The 19,075-nt window shown below is 36.1% G+C and overlaps 1 protein-coding gene across 1 annotated transcript in view; it reads left to right on the forward strand.

Moving 5' to 3' along the window:
• Positions 1–257: 257 nt before the first annotated feature.
• Positions 258–19,075, forward strand: part of khdrbs2 (KH domain containing, RNA binding, signal transduction associated 2) — an 82,608-nt gene continuing 63,790 nt past the window's right edge. The window contains exons 1-2 of the mRNA XM_059359671.1: positions 258–897; positions 16,370–16,497. Of these exons, the coding sequence (XP_059215654.1) occupies positions 807–897; positions 16,370–16,497 (219 nt within the window). The 5' untranslated portion in view covers positions 258–806. The remainder of the gene's footprint in view (positions 898–16,369; positions 16,498–19,075) is intronic.

The following is a 19,075-nucleotide window of genomic DNA, read 5'->3' on the forward strand; positions in this document are numbered from 1 at the left end:
GCACTTTATCAGGTATTCTCCACCTGAGAGGCACCCTAGATGACAATTCATGACATTTTCTCCATCTGAAGGGGACCTATATGGCACTTAAATCATGTTTTCTTCACCACAGGGTCATCAAAGGAGGCATTTTTTTTTTTCAAATATGGGGGCACCAAAGGGAGCAGTCCACCAGTTGTTACAACCATCCCCGGTCTCCCCTATTCTCATATGTAGACTATATCAGAATGTCTATTTGCAACATAACATGCATAAAACTTTCACATAACTAACTGAATTTCTCAATTTTGGAGTGAGATAATTGCAGGGATCAATGTCAGTCTCGACCAAGTGGAACTCAACTTTTTTTTCTTTTTTTTTATGCATTCCCTCCGAGCACATTGCCCAATTGGTATGCGCTCAGCGGGGACCGTCTTTGTTTTCCAGCAGCGCCAGTCCCAGAATATGGCCAATAATGATGCTGAGGGGCGGGGAGCAGCGCGGGCTGCAGACCCACTGAGTCTCAGAGTCTGGCGGGGTGCCGAGGAGAGGCAGCAGGCAGCGGTGGCGGAGATGGGCTCACACCTCTGAATCACAAGTCAATGTCTAGTCGCTCACACCTCTGAATTACATCTTAGCCTTCAGTCAAGCATCTCGGAGACCCGGGACCACTTTTTTTGGAGGGTTTTTTTTTGCTTGTGGCGTCTATAAAGACTGGTAGACTGAAGCTTACCAGAAAGCAGGAGCGGGTTTCTAGTTGCATTCCGACGCTCTGCACTCCTGTCGCCTCACCTGCACGGCCGGTGAAGAGGTCCGCTGTGGTAACAATGCATCCAGATAAGCACTTACCTGAACTGGTGGCCGAGAAAAACAGCTTGGACCCCTCCTTTGTGCATGCGGTGCGCCTGCTTGCAGAAGGTAAGTCAGGTATTTTCTACTCCGAGCTTTATTTATCAGAGGCATTCGCCCTGATCCCTGCAACTGAAACACAATTGCATTGCATTTTGGGAGAAGTGGAGTGACCTAATGTGGGATTATTGTAACCATATTGCCCTTGAGTCTTAATACTTGCCTGATGTCAGTGAATTCACTGTGCTGTGTGCTTATTGGAGGAAGCTGCTCTTTGGCTCCAGTGCAGAACTTTTCTCAGGTGGTTTTCTTCCACTGAGGGAAGAAATTCAGTGAGCACAGAAAATAAAGTGTGTGTAAAAGTCTCTATTATTCTAACCCATTACCCTCCAAGGTCAAGCTCTGGCACAAAAAACACAGAATAAACTGTTCACAGAGCAGGATTATAAGAGTTAAAGGAGTAATTGACTTAATTGTATGACTGATTGTATTTAAACTGTGCTGTAAATCCTAGGATATGTACAATGTGTTGCCAGCTGTTGCCTGTTCAGCACAGGCTAAGATGAGGATTTACTGTACTATTAGAATTTCTTTATCAGACCAAAACAAGCTGCATGTTGTCAGCAAGGATTTGCTTCTGAAACTTGGTATTCTCCTTAAATTATCTCGATTAAAAAATATTTTTCAAAAGTCTACCTGAGACAGTGTAGGGTGAAATGTAGGTGCTTGTATAATTTGCGAGAAGAACCATTGATTCTAGCATGGCAAAGAAAACTGTTTTATACATCATTTAGGTGAATGTTTAACATGAGAATCACATACTCTTTATATCACTATACATTTATAATCACTTATAACTGTCAGCAAGGTCACAGAGGGGGCTTAGCGTCATCAAGACAGATGTTTTTGAGTGTTTCCTCTGATTTAATGTTACAGTATATCTAGCAGGACAGTGTAATCCGCTTCACCCTGCAGCATATAAATAGTTCTTCATACTGCAGGTAGCCTTGGTGTCATTCACATGCAGAGAATGTGAAAGGAAACCCATCATCGCAAAGCAAACACAAGAATTCAGCTCAGTTTATTCTGTCTGCAGATGTAACTTTTGCATTTCTCCCCTGCAAATCCAGACTATGTGCTCTGAAGGTTAGAGTGATGTGCTTTTGTGGATGAATGGATGAATGGATATACTCTTATTCTAGTCTCGTAGAGCCAAAGGTGCTCAGCCCACATGGGCTTATGGGACATTACTTGTATTATATACAGAGGCGAGAAAACAAGCAGGAAAGCATGTGGCACTGTGCCTTTGTTTCGTTTATCAGATATAAACTGACCAAATCAAACTTGTAATGTCATACTGTAAACTTTTGACACAATGTACTTGGGCTGTGTATTTGAAAGAATCTGATGCTATGATACATATCATGATACAGGTTACGATTCAATATATTGTGATCTATTGCGATTTTTAATATATATATACATAATATATATTTATACATAATATAAATCACCGCAAAATGCCCAAAATTCAGTCTATAATATTATTATCTCTAGTATCAGTACAGTGTTTTTAAGAATCAATACAGTATACATTTAAAACATGTAATAATATTTAAGTGTGTTTTTACACCTCTACCATTTACTTGATGTAAATATTTGTAATCTTTATTAATCTGGTATTTTTACTTTATCTCTGTAAATATTCCTGCATCATCTTACCTCATTGATTTAGGTCATTCAGTATTTCTTACTTGCCCAAATTAAACACTACGCTTGCACTTGAGTGTTTATTTCTAACAGTTTCTGACATGTTTGTTAAAGTCAAACTGTGTGTTGGATTCATTTACTCTGATTGGTTTGTTCTCTGGTGCTTCCTGCCCCTTGAGCTTTCCTGTTGAAATGTGTTGATGAGACACCTGACAGTCCCGCTCTTGTTGGTAACTGTGATGCAGATGGGATCATCTGTCGCACAGTATACTTTGCCAAATGTACCCAAGGCTGACTCACATAGCCAGGATCCAAACAGAAAGATGTTGCCTTTATCATATCAGCCACAGCGAACAGCAACTAGAATGTTCAAATCTGTTATGTATTTACCTTTTTGTTCTGTTTGGTTAAAGCAGTTTTTGTGAATTTATAACAGATACGCTTGCAGTTTTCCATTAATGTATCACAGTGCAGTTTAATACTGCGTGAAAAAGATACAAAACCCTGAAATATACAATAATGCATTGCAATAGAAAAGCATGAACCCAGTCTGGAAGGTCGACACAGAGCTGTGTGCATCATACACAACAGTGGACAATCAGTATAATAAACTGTCAGTTCAGACAGTCTCGTATTGTCAACTCTGAAAATGTTAAACATAATTCTCCGTGGGCAGCATGAGAAATACTCTGTTCATCATTTTAACACTTTCCCACAGTTGTTATCATTTTTCTCGGTCTACGCTCGTGGACAATGCGGAATCATACATATCAGTGGACAGAGAGATAAACTGCCGTTTATAGATTTATAGATTCATGGCCATTTATCAGTGAATAGCAAAGCATGTAATCCTGCATTATTCACATCATGCACAATAAACGGCATAGCATGGAATTGCTATGGTCTTAGTTAACAGCTCCATATTTATGAAGTGAATGTGTTTAAATTATGTTGACTCTCAAATCATTTGTCTTTGTTTGAGTAGATTTAAAGCTGTTTGGGACAAAGCTCCTCCAGGGGTGGGTGGGGATAATGCTCCTTCAGAGCCCAGTGTGAGCTGCTTGCTTCCTTTGAAAGTGAAAGTAATGATACGACTGTGAAGATTATTTGAATAACTTTGTACATTATACATTAAAAACAATGCAAACCTTTGTATATTAGTTGTCATTCAGTCTTTCTCTCCCAAAAAGTGTGCCTTTTTGGACACAAAGTCAGCTCATTTCAATGTAGCAGCCTAATGATGCCTAATGGTTTCTCAGATTGACAGATAAAAGAATGCCAATTTCTTCATGTGCTGCACTTTAATCTACCTTTGACTAAATAACAGCGTAGGACTGGGCAATTAATCCAATTCTAGTATCAGGTTTGTTTTTTGTTTTTTTAAAGATAACTGAGATAAATGTGACAAAAATGAACTTCACAATGATGCTCCTTTTTTTTAGTCCCTAATCTGAATACTTCTGGTCTATTTAAAAAAAAAACGTTCAATTATTTGTGTACTTGTGTAAGTATTTTTCAGCGAGTTGTGGACGTACACTAACTTATTAATCTTATTCATTTTATTCAAATGTATTTTATGTATTATTTTGTACATTATTTATTTAAATGTAACATTGGTGTGTTGTGTTTCCAAATGTTACATTATTTATTTAATTGTTATTTATTTTGTAACAATATGTACATATATATATATATATATATATATATATATATATATATATTACATTATTTTATTATGTTATATATTTATTTGTTTTTGTTTTTTATCTCATAATTTTACAATTTTTAAAATTAGTTTTTCAGTTAAATTATATTTTAAGTGAAGAAAATCCATTGTTAAAAATAATTTTTTTTAAGTTTTAGAAATGCATGATGTTCCTAAACTCATTAAGTAATCATGTTAAATAATCATGTTCTCAGTATTGACCAAAAATTATGATTTTTTTGCAATATCGAGCAGTTGTTTTAAAAGTGAGCTGAATTCAGAGTAAAGGAAGCCTTTAATGGATCCCTGTGGTTCTCCAACATGCCATGTATCCTGGCCTCGCCATGAAACCATCGGGATTCCTAATAAGGTGAAAATAAAAGCACACAGGGAGGCAGAAGTGAAACAACAACATTGCTTGTAGAGGGAAAACAAAGGCTGGTGTGTTATGTTTCCATATTTAGGGTGAAGAGGACGTTTCTCCACATTTCATTTTCAATCACAAGATCTAGTTTACATTTTCACTAAGCGTTATGACAGGGTACGTTTTATCTAAAATGCCCTCACAAGTGCTGCTAGGCACACTGACAATACAAGCAAATCTGCATGAGATTTGAAGGATGTAGGCTTCTCTGAATAAAAGATGAGTGTAGATATGGAGGAGGACCAACACTGTGACTCATGTCAAGTAAATCATGAGAGAGAAAGAGCATGACAAAATCTTAACATCTCTTAAGTTTACAGTGTTTTTACATAGAGAATATAATAACTATACCACTTTATATGTCAACTAAGTTACATATTTGGAGCTAAAACTCAAGTACTTATGAAATAAAATCCATATTTCATAATCATCTTTTTATATAACATATGAATGTTCAACTGTTTTGGGAACATAAGGTCTTAAGCTTTCAGAATCTGAAAGCCAATTGTATAATGTCTTTTCAGGAAGTATTTTAAAAAAGGCTTTTTTTTCCCTCAAGGAATATTCTAGTGAAGAAGAGGGTTTAAAATACCCTTAAATACAAAACATATGAGGGCTGCAACTATTTTATTTTCATTATCAATGAATGAATGAATCATTCTTTTCTTTTGTAATTGATCTATAAAATGCCGGAAATAATGAAAATGTCCTCCTTAGTCCAAGGTAAAGTCCTTAAATTTAAGTACAAAACTTGAAATATTCTGTTTAATAAGATGTTAAACAGTGAAACGGAGGAAACATCCATATTTGAGAGACTGAATTGGCATTTTCTGTTATTTTTGCATGAATTTTTCACACGAAAAATTAATCAATCATTAAAATTTGTGGACATTCGACTAATCATCGACTAATCCATTATTCGACTAATAATTGCAGCTCTACATCATAGGTGTATGAGTTTTGTACTATCCATTTTCCTTTTGCTTTTTCTTAACATATTTTTATGTTATATATTTATTTGCATTTATTTTTTATATCTCATAATTTTACAATTTTTTTTAAATATTTTTTTCAGTTGAATTGTGTTATAAGTGAAGAAAATCCATTGTTTAAAATACTTTTTTTTCTACATATTTAATAGGCTGAATTGTCATTTTCTGTTATTTTTGCATTCCTTTTTCACTAACGATTAATCAATCGTCAAAATATGTGGCCATTAATCACCGACTAATCCATAAGTTGACTAATTGATTAGTCATTGCGGCTCTACATCATAGGTGTATGAGTTTTGCATTTCCTCCTTGCATTTCACCCTTCTCCTAACAGTCTGAGCAGTCTTCATTCACGCACTAAGCTGCACTTTGTTATGATCCTCATGTTTATACACAAGAGAATATTCTTGTAAAAAAAAAAAAGAGGAAGAAACCAGCTGTTAATTACAGTATTGGACAGTTTCAGCTTGCAAACGCTGTGTAAGTGAAAGAAAATTCTGTGCCACACACTCTTGGCTGATAAAAATGCTCAGTCACGGCTCTATCGAAAAACAAGCTCACACCACATTTTGGTCAATGACCCTTTAACTCTAATTAAAATTTATCAGACAATGCATGAAGCTGTGTGGTGCGCTGCTTCCAGTTTGGCCTTAGTTTCAGCCGGTAATGAAGAGCTATAATTAGATATTGAGATGGTAAGCTTCATTGAGTGACTGTTAAGTGATAGAAATCGTACTCTCTACTCTAAATATATTTAGGCTTTACATGCAAGAAGAGTTGCAGTTTATTGCATAGTGCAGAAAACAATCAGTGTACACATTTCCTTCAACACATACATACTCTCTAAGAACTGATTTGCATTTAATCTTTCTCTTATTCATAAATTGTTGCTCACATTCTCAGTGTATCCATTATATCCAGCAGTGACCTGGCTCATAGCAACAGATAAACAACAACCCATGTGGTATGACCTATCAAAAGGACACAAAAATTACATTTCAGGAAAGTGAGACATTGCATTACATCCTCAGCATTTAGCCGACGCTCTTATCAAGAGTGACTTACAATGAGTGCACGGGTCGAATAAGATTAAACTCCAAGGTCGCGAGCGTTTCAGGCAACTGGAATGAGTGGATGAGCCAGCACTCAGACAAAAGATATTAGATATCAGATTATGTTACTGTGCCCCTTGAATGTTCACAGAGAAGTGTGAAGTTCCAAATAAAGATAGAAATGGGATTTTTTTTAAAAGTCAAAACAGGGGGGATAAGAAGAAAGTACAGAAAAACAGTGGCATCAGGATATTAGAAAAGAAGATAAATTACTATCTTTATGATACTTATAATAGAAGCTTTCTCACATACAGTTGTTACATTAGAATGTGTTTGATAAATCATTTTCACATGGAAATGAGTGATTTAAAGTGGCATGATTGTGTGGAAGAAAAATCAAAAAAAGATCAATGTAAAAATAATTATGTTGTTACATGTAGTTTTGGTTGAGGTTTCTTTGTTCAGGTAGCCTTTTATTCAGACTCTGCTCAGGTTTTTTATTATTATTAATGATTAAACCACTACATGCTGATTGGGGCTTATGTGCTGTTTCGTCCTACATACCAGTAATTACATTTACAAGTGCTAAGACTGAGACAAAAGCGATCGTCATACTGATCATGAAGGAACACATTCATTAATCAATCAATCATTATTGTATTTTTTGCACAATTTTCATCTACAAAAATGGAATAAAATTAACATTTATTAATGTTGAAATATATTTGGAAAAAATGTGAATTAAACAATACAAAATTAAACATTTCATAACAAACAACCAAAAATAAGTGTTTCAACAAACAAGACAGATAATCAGATAAATTAGAGGAATAATTGTAATTTATCTTGTGCTGCAAGTAATCAAAATACTTTGTGACGCTCTACGCGTTTCTTAATATTTTCTTTAACCCTCATATTGTGCTGGGAAGGGACACGTACATTGTATGTTTTCTAGGTCAAATTTGAAATTTCTTTAAAAAAAAAGGGTAATGCTTTATATTAAGGTCCTTGTAATAACCATTAATTAACAAGTAATAAGGCCCTTGTAAGTCCTTGCAAGATGCTTATTAACATTATTGTGTGTTTATAAGCTTATATAAGTGTTAATAATGGCATTACAAACACCCATGACCCACCCATTATGTCTTTGCAATGCCTTTATTAATCTTATTTGGTTTGCTTATTGATATTAAAATATACTTTATTGCTCATCTATTATAAGTTAACTATGCTTTTTGCAACTACCGGATCTAAAGCGAGAACAATGCCTTATTACTTGTTAATTAATGGTTATTAAGGACCTTATTGTAAAGCGTTAGCAAAAAAAGTTTGTGGTCCAAGGCCACATTTATCTTGTTATTGAATCATAAAAAGTAGAGTTAATCCAGCTTGACCCAAAAGAAATAAGAGTTTGAGTCAATGATGAAACAATTTATTTTAGGGACCTTCAAAATCACATAATGTTTTTGTTGTGTTTATACACGGTCGCCCATAAAGTTGGAATAAAATATTTTTTTACTATTTTTCATGAAAAGATTGTGACAATGTGATTGATTATTGACAGATAAAGTGTATATCTTCTAAAAACTTTATTATATTATTTTATTAATCAATCTCTTTCAAACATATCACAATAAAATTGAAACCATAATTAACAGAGGATTGTGTCTGAAAACAAAATTATTCCAACTTTACAGGCGAAAGTGTATATATCGATTTTGAGGACTTGTTCTAATTCAAAAATGTGAACAATATTAATGAAATATTTAAATCTGAAATGGTCAATGACCCCAAACACTATAGGGGGGTTAAGAAAATGCTTCAGCCATACAAAATAAATTGCATTGTCCTCTTATCCATATCCATCACCTAATGTCTATTTTTCTCCTTATCAAACCCATGCCTTCATCCTGCATGCCAAATTAATTGCACCTTCAGATAGGTAAAAATTAAACTTCTATTTAGTCAAATAACACAAGGCAGTAGTTCACCTTAGTACTGTTTATTGCCCATATGCTTAAAATGGATCAGAAGTCAAGATAAATATATAGAATGTGCACTCTACACCAACACAGTTACAAGCACACATATACAATATACACCTGAAGTATTCATATTGGAAGTCTTATTAAAACATGCATACACGGTCGCCTATAAAGTTGGAATTATTATGTTTTCAGACACAATCCTCTGTTAATTGTTGTTTCATTTTCACTGTGATGTGTTTGGAAGAGATTGATTAATAAAGTTTTTAGAGAAGATATACACTTAGAATAAATCACATTGTCACAATAATTTCATAGAGGTTAAAAATAATTTATTCCAACTTTATGAGCAACTATGTGTAACACAAATATCACACTCTATTCAAACATATCATGCAGCCTCAGATTTAATGAAGAGAACCTGTAAATTACAGGTGTATATTATGTATAGTTAAGAAACATATATGTATAGTAAAATAACATTTATAATTTTGTAAAATATAATGTATTCTAGATACGTATGTTGTCAGACCATACACTGAAAAAGAAGTGTGTAGAAATTACAGTAAAACACTGTCAAATTGCATCAGAAATATGGTGTAAAATTTAAATTTCACCGTAGTAGACACTGAATCTAGGAATCGTGCAAAACCTTTGAACTGTAGAAAACACACAGTTTTTTTCATGGTAAATTAATGGAGAAATACCATAATGTCACAAGGACACAATTACCCTTAAACTCAGTCTAAATGACAGTTTTCGCAGATTTTTACATTTAAACTCACTGTATTTTTTACAGTGAAGTCCTGGCAACCACAACTGCTGGTATTTTACCGTAAATTGAACAGATTTTTTTTTTTTACAGTGTAGACCGTATTTTTTCCCAAGGCTGAATTTGGAGAATATCTCCTTCCTTTCAGGCTTTTTAAGTAGTTGTAATAAATAGATGATTATTGAAACACCATCCTGATTAAAAAGTGTATAATTTGCTTGCTTTTTAATATAGCATTTGTATGAATGGTAATTAGTTTTCCACTTCACTGTCCATCGCACATTCAGCAGAGAATTTGAAGATGGCATTATAATTACATTGAAGATTTAATACTTTATCACTGTGTCAACAGGCTGAATGCAATTTGCCTCAGTGCAGCTCAGTTAAAAACACATAAACAGCATGGGGCCAAACAGCGGAGCGTGTCTCCTACCCCGTGCATTTACATTCATGCGTCCAGAGTGAAAAAGGACAAAGGTAATTGCACATCTCTTGGTCCGTTCTCCCCACCAGTTCACTCTGCTAAGTGGAGCGTTATTAGCTACGTCTTTCTGTGTTTGACGTGGACAAGCAATTATAGATATTGGAGAGTAATTAGATTGATTCATTTTTGCATTGTGAAGTCGTTATTGTAGGTATACTATTCAGTAGGTAGAAATCAGTTAATCATTTAGCTTTCTACAGGCTAATGGCAGCACTCAACAAGGCTTTTGTGTTTCTTACTGTAGTTGGTACTAGTGCCCACATTATAAGTAATAATCAGCCAATTCAGTATTGACTGGATGCACTGTGTAAGTCAAAACATTTTGTATTTTGTATTTTAATATCAACAGACCACATTTTTAGGGATTTTTTCGAAACCATTAAACAAACAAGTGCTGTTCAGCTAGCAATGTGCAGCCAAAATGCACACAAAACTGTGATGAAAGTCTGAGGTTCAAATATGGTTTTCTAGCATTTTACTATCTGCAGTTTTTCTCTAATGCTCGTCCATCCGTTTGAAGGTTTTTCAAGGTTTTTCAAGGTTTCCAATCTTTCAGCCAGCTTTGCAAAATAAAAGGTGAGCCGAGCGAAAATGGAAAGGATGCTTGCTGTGTGCATTATTTGTCTACACAGAGCACATGTCAGATATCAGGACATCCTGAGTTTGCTCTCTTAGGTGTGATGAGGTGCATCTTCTTGCTCTGTTTCATCTCGTCAAATCCCTGCGTGGCATGACACAGCAACATTGTGAGGATTCATCAAACCTATGCTGGAAGAAGACATTTTAATTTGATTTATTATCATGGCCTGTATTATTTAGATCAGTTTTCTTCGGATCCATGTTGACCCAGCAGAGAAAAACAACATCAACCCCCCGGCAGTGTAGTAAGAGACAATTTGATATCATCGACATCATCACAGATTTTACAAACAGCTCCTTTTCAGCAGTCAAACAAAGTGCATCCTTTAGTAGCATGGACTGTACGGCAAACAACTGAGATCCAATAAAGCTACAACGTGAGAATAAACAGCTGAGCAGTAAACATATTATCTCCAACAAATGTTGCAGCACACTCTGATGTTATTGAACCATATACATGATATTTATGTAGAGACAGTAGCCCAGATGTTGTAGGACATTTTATGTTTCTTTTTAGCAAACTGTGCTAGAGCTTCTAGTACATTTTTGATGGCTGTAATTCAAGTCAGTGCAGGTTGAGAAAGATTTCACTAAAGGCGAGACACTCCAGGCAGAAACATGATTTTGAGTTTGGAAGTCCTGTATAAATAAGAGAAAGTTAAGATAACAATACAAAAATGTTCTTGCATGAGGCTCATCAATTTTTCGTGCACTAGTGCATTTTTTGATTTTGGGCTCATCTATTTTGCTCCTAGAACAAATCTGTACATTTCTATTAAAGTCAACAAAAGTTAGCATTAGATAATGCGTTAACTGCATAATTAAACATCAAATTGCAGAAAGCTAAATTTACAAAAAAAAGTCTTAATAAAAGCAATAAACTGGGAAATTTTATGGTGATATCTGTTAGTTTAAAAAAAAAAAATTAGCCTGTAGTGTTGTGCAAAATGTGTGGAATTTTACAATACATATATTTAAATACTGTTGGATATCTCTGCTTAAGTAGAACCGACATAAACCAAACTTTACAGTGTCATTTTGATTTATAGAACATTTGACTCCTAAAACATGAATCTAATATGTCAACAGAAGAATTTCAACCTGGCTATATGGAATGTTCAGATTTCTTTGCTGGAATTTTATGCAAATTAGCACAAATTTGTTAAGATAATGCCTCACTTGCATATTTAAACATACACTTTTAGAAAATTTGGAATACAAAAAAAATATCGAAAAGCAAGTAATCAACTGGGGAAGTTTCATGGTGATGTCTATTTTTTTTTTCTAAATCACCTGTTATATCTCTGCTTAACAGTCCATCACAATAAGTGTATTTATGGCATATCTCAATGCCCCGAAAAGTAATAACTGCCATTTTACAGATGTTTGGAATAAAAAAACTTCAAACTGTTCTTCAGTCAGTGTTGATGTTCTGTGTTGCTGCATGCAGACCAAAGCAGATGTATTTAACCTTAAGCCATGGCAGGCTGACTGAGCACATTTTCTCTTTTTCTCAGCAAAACAGTTGCACACATTTATCTGGTAGCTGCCCAGTTAAACCACAGTGTTGTTGTTTTTTTCTGGCCACTGAGCAGCTCTGCTGAAGCAGTTTGGGCAGCGCAACAGAGGGGATCAAGAGCACCAGAATAGTCGCTGAGAGTGTTTTACTCATTCAGTTCCCCCAATGACATTTTTTTCATCTTGTGTGAGGACTGAAACCAGTGACCTTCAAAGCACATTCTCACTGCTCTGATCTTCAAGCTCCCGTCGCTCCCTGCCTTGTATTTGACTACGATGATACTGGTGTGAACGTTTCCCCAGATTTAAACATTGTAAGCTCATTTTCCTCTTTTTCTCTCTCTTTCCTTGTCTCCTATTCTCTCCCTCTTTCTCTCAAATCTTCTGAGTTCACTGGCAGGCTGCAAACCAGAATAAAGGTGTTTCCCATCATGCAGTGTTCCGGAGTATAACCACAGTATAATCATGTTCACAGCCTAGGAAAACACCATTACTTTATTCAAATGATATGAACAATTATACCCATTTGAAAATGAAACACCTCACAATGAAAACATTAAAAGAAGAAATTCTCTCCCACATGCAGAGCACCAAAACTAATCTTTGATGATATTAAGAAACAAATTGCTTGATGAAACCTGGAACAATGAGCACTAAAAACAGTTCAAATCCAAATGAGCTTTAGTTTATGGGATCACCAACAAATACACATGAAAATGTAGGCCTATGTAAATGACTAAAACTACAGCAAGCAAAAAGCTCTCAAAATTAAAGAACAAAACACAATTTTTCCTCTGGAATGAAACACTGAAGCATTTTCTGATCTTAAATCTCAGCTCCGGTGTTTTGTTGACCCATCCATCTGCCCAAGCATCTTTTCTATGTGGTTGTTATTGTGGTTGTGGTTGTACGTGGCTTTAAATCAATATCACCTTTGTTCCGCCTTGCTGATAATTCTTACAGCTGCTAGACAGCTTGAACAAAAAAATTTGTTGTTTGGGTTGTTTGTAGAAACTGGTGCAGTTGTTCTTGACAGGACAGTCTCGTCTACATCCATGCTAGCAGCTCTAAAGGCTGTTTTTAAACACAGGGATGCTTTGCGCTAAATGCTAATGCCATTATGCTAACATGCATAACATCATTTAATATAAGCACTAGACACAAAGTACAGCTGAGGTTCATAAGAGAGTCAATAGTTATATATTTAGTCACAATTCAACATGTTGGTCAAATTGCAGGTTTAACCATAGACTGTATATAAGAAGTGGATGTCGCCACCCTTTATTTTGTGGCTTACTGTTGCCTCAAATGTGGCATATTGGCAGCTGCCATCTTGTTTTTTTTATTTTCTAAACCAGAAATTATCATATTTGAACAAAAGGTTGAGCTGGGGAAGAGGACAAAGTTATTAGCTAATGCTAGTGCTAGTAGCTGGCTTGGTTACCAGAGTGCACTTGGAATTCAAAATGAATAAGACATTTTAAGGCAAGGAAAATGTTACATTTACTTTTATAAAGTAAAAACATACTGTGAAACGGTCAAAGTTCTAAGTCGAAAACACACAGTGTGCCGTACTAGCAACATGTCAATCACACACAAGGATACGGTGCTTTATCATCTGTTTTACTCTAAATGGGACCATAATTTACAAAATGAACATCACGCTGCATTGAAGAAGACTAAAACTAGTGAAGGAGACCATTAACTCATTTGGGAATTTTTTATTGAGGTAATAAATCAAGTGAGAAGTAGCGTCATTTTCTCATGGACTTCTATGCAATCAGACTTCTTCTGCAACCAGTGGAGTGGTCTCCCGCTGGGCATCAGAAAGAATGCAGGTTTAAGGTTTCCGCTTAGTTTTAACCTGATAATGGCGCTATGGGAAAAGTCAAAGATCCCCAAAGGCATAACGATTGGGGACCACGAATGCCTGTACCAAAATGTCATGGCAGTCCATCCATTAGTTGATGGGATATTTCAGTCTGTGGTGAACCTGTGGTGGCCTTTGACATTCCCAGAGACCCTTTGTTAACACTGTGCTCCTTCATTTATACATATACTGTATTCATATTTTCAGCTTGTCACCATACAGTACCCTGTCTACTGTATGTAAAGCAGAACTAGTTCAAAATATGCATCAATATGTGTTTGCACCCCACAGTATGTGTTTGATTTGTCTCCTCAGGCAAGAATAAATAAATGCTCTTTTTTAAAAGACACATTTTGTAAACACCTGCTATCCTGGGACACCTGTCTAAAGTAGAGTGTCACATAAGCAGGTGCGAACCAGCAGTGTGGATGGGAATAAAAGGTTGGAGCAGGTCTTTCAATCTGTGATTCAGCAAGAGGTTTCAAGCACAGTCTGTACCCAGAGGCAGGAGCTACCAGTTCACAGAGTTTACCGAACAGTCCTTTCTATGCAGTCTCATTGTGGTACGTAAAGATTTACACTTACTAGTGTATATTTTTTGGCATGAGCTCGAATGATTTGATTGATTTAAAAAAAAAAATTAACTGGCTCAGAAAGCAGTTCTGAAAAGTAATGAAGAAAACTCTTTCATCAGTAAGTGTTAGTTAGCTTTTCCACACTGACTTCAATCAAAAGGTATTTTTAAGATTCACTCCCATTTTGATCAGCTTTAGTTTTGAGGCAGTTTAACAGTTTCGGTGAGTCGTCGAGAGAACTGCAAAAAACGGTACCAGCATGTTCCAATTTAACAGATCTTCCTCGGACAATCAGGCACAATCAGAGAGATTGTGTCACGCTGGAAGAAATCGGTGCATTTCAAGCTGCTAGAGTTTGGTCTTGGTGATTTCACAGACAATAGCAACATCAAACAAATGATCTTAATGCATGGTGTAAAACTGAAACCACTGGCCATTAGGGAGCTCTAGTGAGTGAATATTGAAACTGCCTGGAACAGAGGGATCATTAAGCTGGAGTTATGGATGTTCAGAAGGTCACAGCAAGGAAAAGTCTGAGAAGGACCATTTGCTTGGGATATTTTCCAACAAGGCAATATTATTTCCACACAAACTGATAGCTTGTGAAAATCAGAGATGTGTTACATGGATTTTCAGGCGGATTTAACCAGAGGACAGTTTTCTTTCCATAGTGAATCTCCTCAGTGAACAGAATGAAGAAATGCATTTATTCAAATTTAACTCAGGGATAAAACATTTAAGCAATCTATTCGTCCGAACGTCTGCTCTGTAATGAAATGTCCAATTGACCAGAGCTGTTTTTAACCTCACAGCTTTGTCCGTTGGTGGTTGACAGCTCAGATAAGGGTGAAGTGCTCCAGACTAAATGAACTCTTGAGTTTCAATATAGCAGCTCGGGAGCTCAAGGAGCCTTGTTCAGGAGCATCTTTTATTGTCCAGCCAGTGTGTTGCAGGCTGATATTTGTAATTCCACTGGGTATTAATTAGCGACAGAGGAGGATTCCCGCTAGGTGGACAACAGATAGCTTCATTTCTAGAGCACTTGATGTATTGCGAGTGAGCTCAAGTGCTATAAAATGCATCAATCAAGAAAAAGCACTATGCAGGGTGTTCCTGTCAAGCTGAGCCGGACAGTTAATATCCACTGCTCATCTTTCATCTTATTGCATTAAGGCTGGGGACACATGAGAGCACTATTGGGCCAATTTGCACAGGATTTGCCCATCTCGCAAATTATTAGGAGGTATACTGCAGTTTGATTGGAACCAATGATCTGCAAATATGATCTTAATATGCAAGTTCACAGATCTAATCTTAACCACACCAATTGACTTTTACCACGATAACATCAAGCGTTTTTTTTTTCTTCGTTTAATCCGCCATCTGTGCGAGTCCCGTGCTGTGTGGGGATCAGAGACTGCTGACAGCCCTCAAGAGCTCAGTTTGCAGCGAAGTGAGGCACAGAAAGCTGAGTGTGACTGTTCGCCTCTGTTGTTATTTTGATTGGAATTACTGGATCATGAGATTACAGGGCCCGATGTAAAAGGACGTATCAGGAGTCAGCGGGATAATCTCATATCATTAAAGTTTGCAGTGTGAGCATATTTACAGCGGAGACACAAAATAATCAGCAAAATTCACTGTGTAATGCAATGCATAGTTACATTTCTCCTAATGTGTCCCCAGCCTGGTTTGTTTGTCATGCTGCAGCGGGCTCCAAAGCAGATGTGAAGATGTTGACTTGATGCTTTATCAGTTGTATAACAAACTAATTATCTTCTTATCTGTCTTTTTTATTGTTTTGTTTTTCTGCAGAGATTGAAAAGTATGAAGGTGATGAATTGAGGAAAGATGGTGACACGAAGAAATACCTAGATATCATCAGCAATAAAAATATCAAGCTCTCCGAAAGAGTTCTCATTCCAATCCAACAGTATCCAAAGGTAAGAAACAACAGCTCTGTACACATTTAAGATCCTATTTTTTTTTTTCTGTAATAGGAAATTGACCAGAGATTAAATTTGAGGTATTTTCAAATGACTGCAATAAAAGAGCTCCCCTGCAGAGCTCCAGGCTCAGGACCACCTCTGGCACCATATTGGATGGGTGATTCACATTTAGGCTACATATGTATGTGTATTATTTGTTGTATTTATCAATAATAATTCCAGAGACGGTCATCGGGATACAATTGCATGATTTCATTACTTTGAATAAACCACACGACTTTTGCTGCTGGTTTACATAACATTACTTTGCTTTAGATGCTCACTAAGGTTGTATTGCTTTATTGGTAGAAGTCATGTAGCTTATAATGAATGCATCTTTATTCGAGGTGGGGGAAAATCCATACAGCATAGTATCGCAATGTTTTGCGTATTTTTTTATTATTATCTCACTTTTTAGAATATACTGTTGATACTGGTATCATATCAAAACTATAAGATCTATAGGCACCATGTGCGTAAGGATATCGTATCGAGAAGTTGTTGAAATAACGCTGCAAAGTTAGGTTTTTTTCATTTAAAAAAATTCAGAGCAGGGAAGCTAATTGAGGAAAGTTTGAGAAAATGCTGCAACTGTTGTCTTCCATACATGTTTGATAACAGTTAAGTTGAGATAAATAGACAATTTTCACTTTTTTGACAAAATAATTCTTGATTGAATTTAATTTTGTGGACACAAAATGCAGTTAAACAGTTAAATTGCAATTTAGTGTATAAAAATAGTCACCATATAGCAGAATGCTTAAAATAGCAATAATATCGTATTGTGACTCAATTATCGGGATACAATCGTATCGTGGGGCCTCTGCTGATTCACACCTCTAATCGTTATGCTATCCATATTCTGATGATCATCTCTGGCCTCCATACACAATTTCAGACTTCAATTCTAACTCCTCCAGGCTTGGACCACAAAGGGTCCTGTGAAGAAGGTAGGCCCTGAATTTAGAGCTCTGCAGCTGGACCCTTCTCAACCTCAAGGCAGGGTGTGTGTGCATGTGTGTGTGTGTGTGTGTGTGTGTGTGTTTGTGTGCGTGTGTGTTATTATGTATCATTCATTTCAGTTGTCAATAGCTGGATGGTGCTTCTTAGTCTTGTTTCACCTCTTTGCACAAATATTTTTCGGCACCGAAAATCCCACTGAGCCTCAAACAGGCTAATAGAAAGTCACCATGCTGTGTCTGCTTATTTTGATATAGTCATCAAAAAACAAAGTTTTTAGTGCACTAAAGCACTCAAGGGTATAGTGAAGAACAATGACCATAAATCACCATGTGACACAGCACGCCTTACTCTGACTTATGAAATGTCAGTAGTGACAAAGTTTGAAATGTAGCCTAATGAGGCTGCTCCATCAGGCAGCTAAGCAACAACACGCAGCTGCTCGTGGAGATCCAAAAGGCTTTACTGCCTCTGTAATCAGGAAACCTGCTCCACCGAGTCTGCATTCATACATTCATGCAACAGGCAGCTGAGAATAATAGCAGCAGTGTAGCAACATGGATTGCAACAGAACATATTTTGATATAGTATATTGATTATTTGTCTCACTCTGCAACTACAGAATATACTGCATTCAGTTTGTAACTGTAGACAAACAGATCGCCAGGGAGTAGTTTGTTCTTTTCTATAAATATTGTTTTTTTCTATGCTTTACTTTTTATATGATATTTTTATTGTACATACAGTATATCTCTATGTCTAGCTGTTACACAGTGTTACAAATTATATTTTTTCAATCAAACCATTTCAAATCTTATCTGCAAATATATGTTATTGATTTTGAGATATATGGTGATTTCTCAAAATAGTTAACTGCTTTCCATTACATTGTAGTCTAATAGAAATAAGAGTATATGATGAAATAGGACTCTTGACATCCATGAGTAGCTAAACACTATTCATTTTAAGGTTCATAAACCAAAACTGACACTTCATTGTTGTTACAGTGAGTCCCTGTGATGTTGTGTTTCACTCATAGACTGTATAAAAGGTTTCACTCTGTACGCCATATTTTTTAATATGCCAAAAAATGGAACTTCTTTGGAAGTCTTTAAAGTTCCTGTCCAGCAAATCTGATTATATGTTTTGCTGTGACCTTGCCAGCACCTCCCATCATGTAAAACCTACGGGGTTTGTTCCTCGCTGTCAGTTTGCAGCAGAATTGCCATCATCATCTGCACTTTGTTCTCCTAAAATCTCAAATATACGGTCGAACGCTGCTCAGCTCTCTGCTTCCATGCTCCCTGACACGTTTTGTCTCCAAGCGCTCATTTGAAATGAATCACTTCTGGTCACTTTTCCTCTCGTTGTCGCTGCAGGTTCGACTGCTCAGTGAACAAGTTGTGTGGAAGAGATGGTCAACAAAATACTGACAGCATGCATTTTTCTTTTCTTTTTTGAAATTTGTCCTGCTACCTCTCTCAGGTCAAGTTCCTTTCTTTGTTTAGTCTTGCCCTTGTTTCATGATCTTACAACTACTTTATTTCAGTCACATGATGTTTTGAATGTAGCT

Source organism: Centropristis striata, chromosome 20 (genome assembly GCF_030273125.1).
Source record: "Centropristis striata isolate RG_2023a ecotype Rhode Island chromosome 20, C.striata_1.0, whole genome shotgun sequence".
In the NCBI taxonomy this organism is placed as follows: Eukaryota; Metazoa; Chordata; class Actinopteri; order Perciformes; family Serranidae; genus Centropristis; species Centropristis striata.